Here is a 2,655-nt window from a genome sequence, read left to right as displayed (position 1 = left end):
TGATTAAGTGGAGATGCCATTAGAGATACACTCTGTAGGTAGGTCAACTGGATATGTACCTTCTTGAAGAGAGTTGAGCTGAAAGGTACCCTCACAAAGAGAGGTGACCTTACTCTTTCACCCACAACTTTTGAGCTCTATATAAACTCATTTCCGAGTTCATTCTAAGCATTGAATTACCTCCTCCTCTTTCTTTCTCTCTCTCCTTGCTGTTATTCTGTCAAGCAGCGAACATTACCTAATACACCTTAAATAACCTTTCTAGGGTGCAACCTTACAGGTTGGGCTGACTGATCTTGGGGTGAAGACACTGTAGAAACCGTATTACACAAATCGAAGTGTTTAAATACCTTAAAGAAAGTACTTTTAGTACGTTTCAGTTTTCAAGTAGAATTGTAAAATCAAATATATTTGCAGATTCCTCAACAAAATTTCAACAGCTATGTGTACTGTTGTGCATGATTTTTTTTCCAGCTTTAACATCCCTCTTCCATTCCAACATCAGAATTTGTGATTTGATTTAAAATAAATCTAAACCATTCACTAGGTATCTAGCCGTCAGATAAGCCAAAATTTTCATTTTTGACTAAATCACTGTTTTTTTTTCCCCTAAATTTCATCATATCCCATGCATTTCGTAGACTACAAAACTTCCTTTTTACTTTGTTAAATAGCGTGAGCCAAAAAAAACAGGATTTTCCACCGAAAAAGAAATAGCGTGAACCAAAAAGTGAAAATCCAAACTGTTCTCGTCTGTGACTTCCATGCAAAAATGAGCTGGCAACCAAATCTGTGTTTTGAACACTAATAATGAATCCGTGACTTTTGCCCACAGTTTTCCTTTCCAAGGGTTTATTCCAAAACAAAATTTGTTCTGGTTGGAGTTTACTGCCTTTTTCTCTCAGAATTCAGATGATAAGAAATACTCTCTAGGGTTTTTCAATGGTTTCTCGCAGAAGCTTCTGATAGATATATTTTTTAATGGGTTTCTCAATCGAATCTCTGTGGCTCAAACACTAACAAAACCCTAATCTGGAATGAAAGATCCAAAGAACACTATTGCACAATCAAATCAAATCCCTAAAAAGATGAGTGAAGTAACAAGAACATTAACCTAATCTCTACCGAAAGATAGAAGATAATATAACATAATAGAATCAGAGGAGTATATGAACAGATTTAGCAAGGGCTATCGTCCTGATCTGGTTTGAGGATCTGATCAGGTTGCATTATAGCTCTGCAAATAGGGCAGATACGATTTTGAGAAAGCCAAGCATCAGCACAGTGAAGATGAAAACCATGATTACACCCAGGAAGCAATCGACCAGGTTGGCCTTTCTCGATCTCATCAAGACAAACAGCACACTCTGTTCCGATCAGTTTATCTTCTCCAGCAGTAACTTTGGGAAGCTTCTGCAACTCCTCAGCAGATAACCCTTTCTTCTGCTGCAGCTTCTCTGGGGTTTGGGCAACAGCTGCATTCCTTGAAGCACACCATAAGAGAATCAAGTATACAACGAACAGAAAACCCATCCCTGCACAGGGCAATAACAGAGCTGAAACGATTGGAGGAATCATCATTCTTTTACACTCTTTTTGAAAAATCTAAAATCTGGGTTTTGATCTCAAGAAGAAATCAAAAGGGGGTTCCCCTGCTAAGGAGGTGTTGGAGGTGTGAGAAGAGAAAAATTCACGGTGATTAAATCCATTTTCAGTAATGGTGGAGGAAGGTGTGTGAAGGGATAGTTGGAAAGGAGAGGGTTTTATATAGGGAGAGAAAGAGTAGTGGTTGATGCGTTGGAAGTGATTTGGATTGATATTTCCAACTGATTTTATTATAATTTTTTGAAAATTAATTTCGATTACTTTCATCATTTTCACTCTGATTTGGGGTGTGATAGAGCTGGCGCCTGGCACTCCTGCTCACACACGTCGCCACATTATTTCGTCTTTTTATTCATTACCCTTTTTTTTCCCTTGGGCCGTACGTATGGTTCTTCTCCAATCTCCTCAAAATCTTGGAAGATTTTACGTTTCACTCCCCCAAATTGGGGGCAAAGGTACAAGAAAGGGAGATTTTTTTTTTTTAATTAATATATGGTTAACTTTCCGGTGTAAAGTATTACTATCTAGTATCTAGTATCTAGTATCGAGTATCGAGTATTGTATGGTTAAATGATTTTAAGAGATAGTGTGTGCCAACGTAGAGCTGTTCTAGTAGTTGAAACCAACACTTTTGAATATGTCATGGGTTTAACTTGCTGAAACATATTAATATCCCCATCCCCCAGCTATTAAACCCTTTTTTACCCCAAAAAAACAAGAGATAGTGTGTTATATCGAGTATTTTATCGTACTGGTACTATATATTAGCGTAATCTAATAGAGAATGTATCGATATGTATGTATCGGTTAAGTTCCTTATCAAGAAGAACACTTATGCTTTATAGGCGTGTGTCTCATTTCTAAGTTATTTAATTATTTTTAGACATGATATAGACAAGTTATTGATAATGACATTTCTATTTTCTATCCTTACAAAATATAGATAAATTAAGCATGAGGATCTAAAAAAAACTCTTTTAAGTCTTAATGAATATTTTCTTTCACGAAAAAAATCTTACAAAATGAAAAAAAAAAATGATTTCAACAATA

At 36.2% G+C, this 2,655-nt stretch overlaps 1 protein-coding gene across 1 annotated transcript; it reads right to left on the bottom strand.

Annotated features, from left to right (window-relative positions):
- Nucleotides 1-1,179: 1,179 nt before the first annotated feature.
- On the bottom strand, nucleotides 1,180-1,581 carry LOC149015384 (RING/U-box superfamily protein). The gene has a single exon (XM_089156526.1). The coding sequence runs from the start codon at nucleotides 1,579-1,581 to the stop codon at nucleotides 1,180-1,182; it is 402 nt and encodes a 133-aa protein (XP_089012652.1).
- Nucleotides 1,582-2,655: the final 1,074 nt, after the last annotated feature.

This window comes from Hakea prostrata, chromosome 5 (assembly GCF_041222555.1).
Source record: "Hakea prostrata isolate BN-2017 chromosome 5, UWA_Hpros_2, whole genome shotgun sequence".
Lineage (NCBI taxonomy): Eukaryota > Viridiplantae > Streptophyta > Magnoliopsida > Proteales > Proteaceae > Hakea > Hakea prostrata.
The sequence above is the reverse complement of the archived record's forward strand: the minus strand, read 5'-3'. Positions and strand labels throughout refer to the sequence as shown.

Coding starts and splice junctions, on each gene's coding strand:
- LOC149015384 (XM_089156526.1), bottom strand. CDS start 1,581: ATGATGATTCCTCCAATCGTTTCAGCTCTGTTATTGCCCTGTGCAGGG.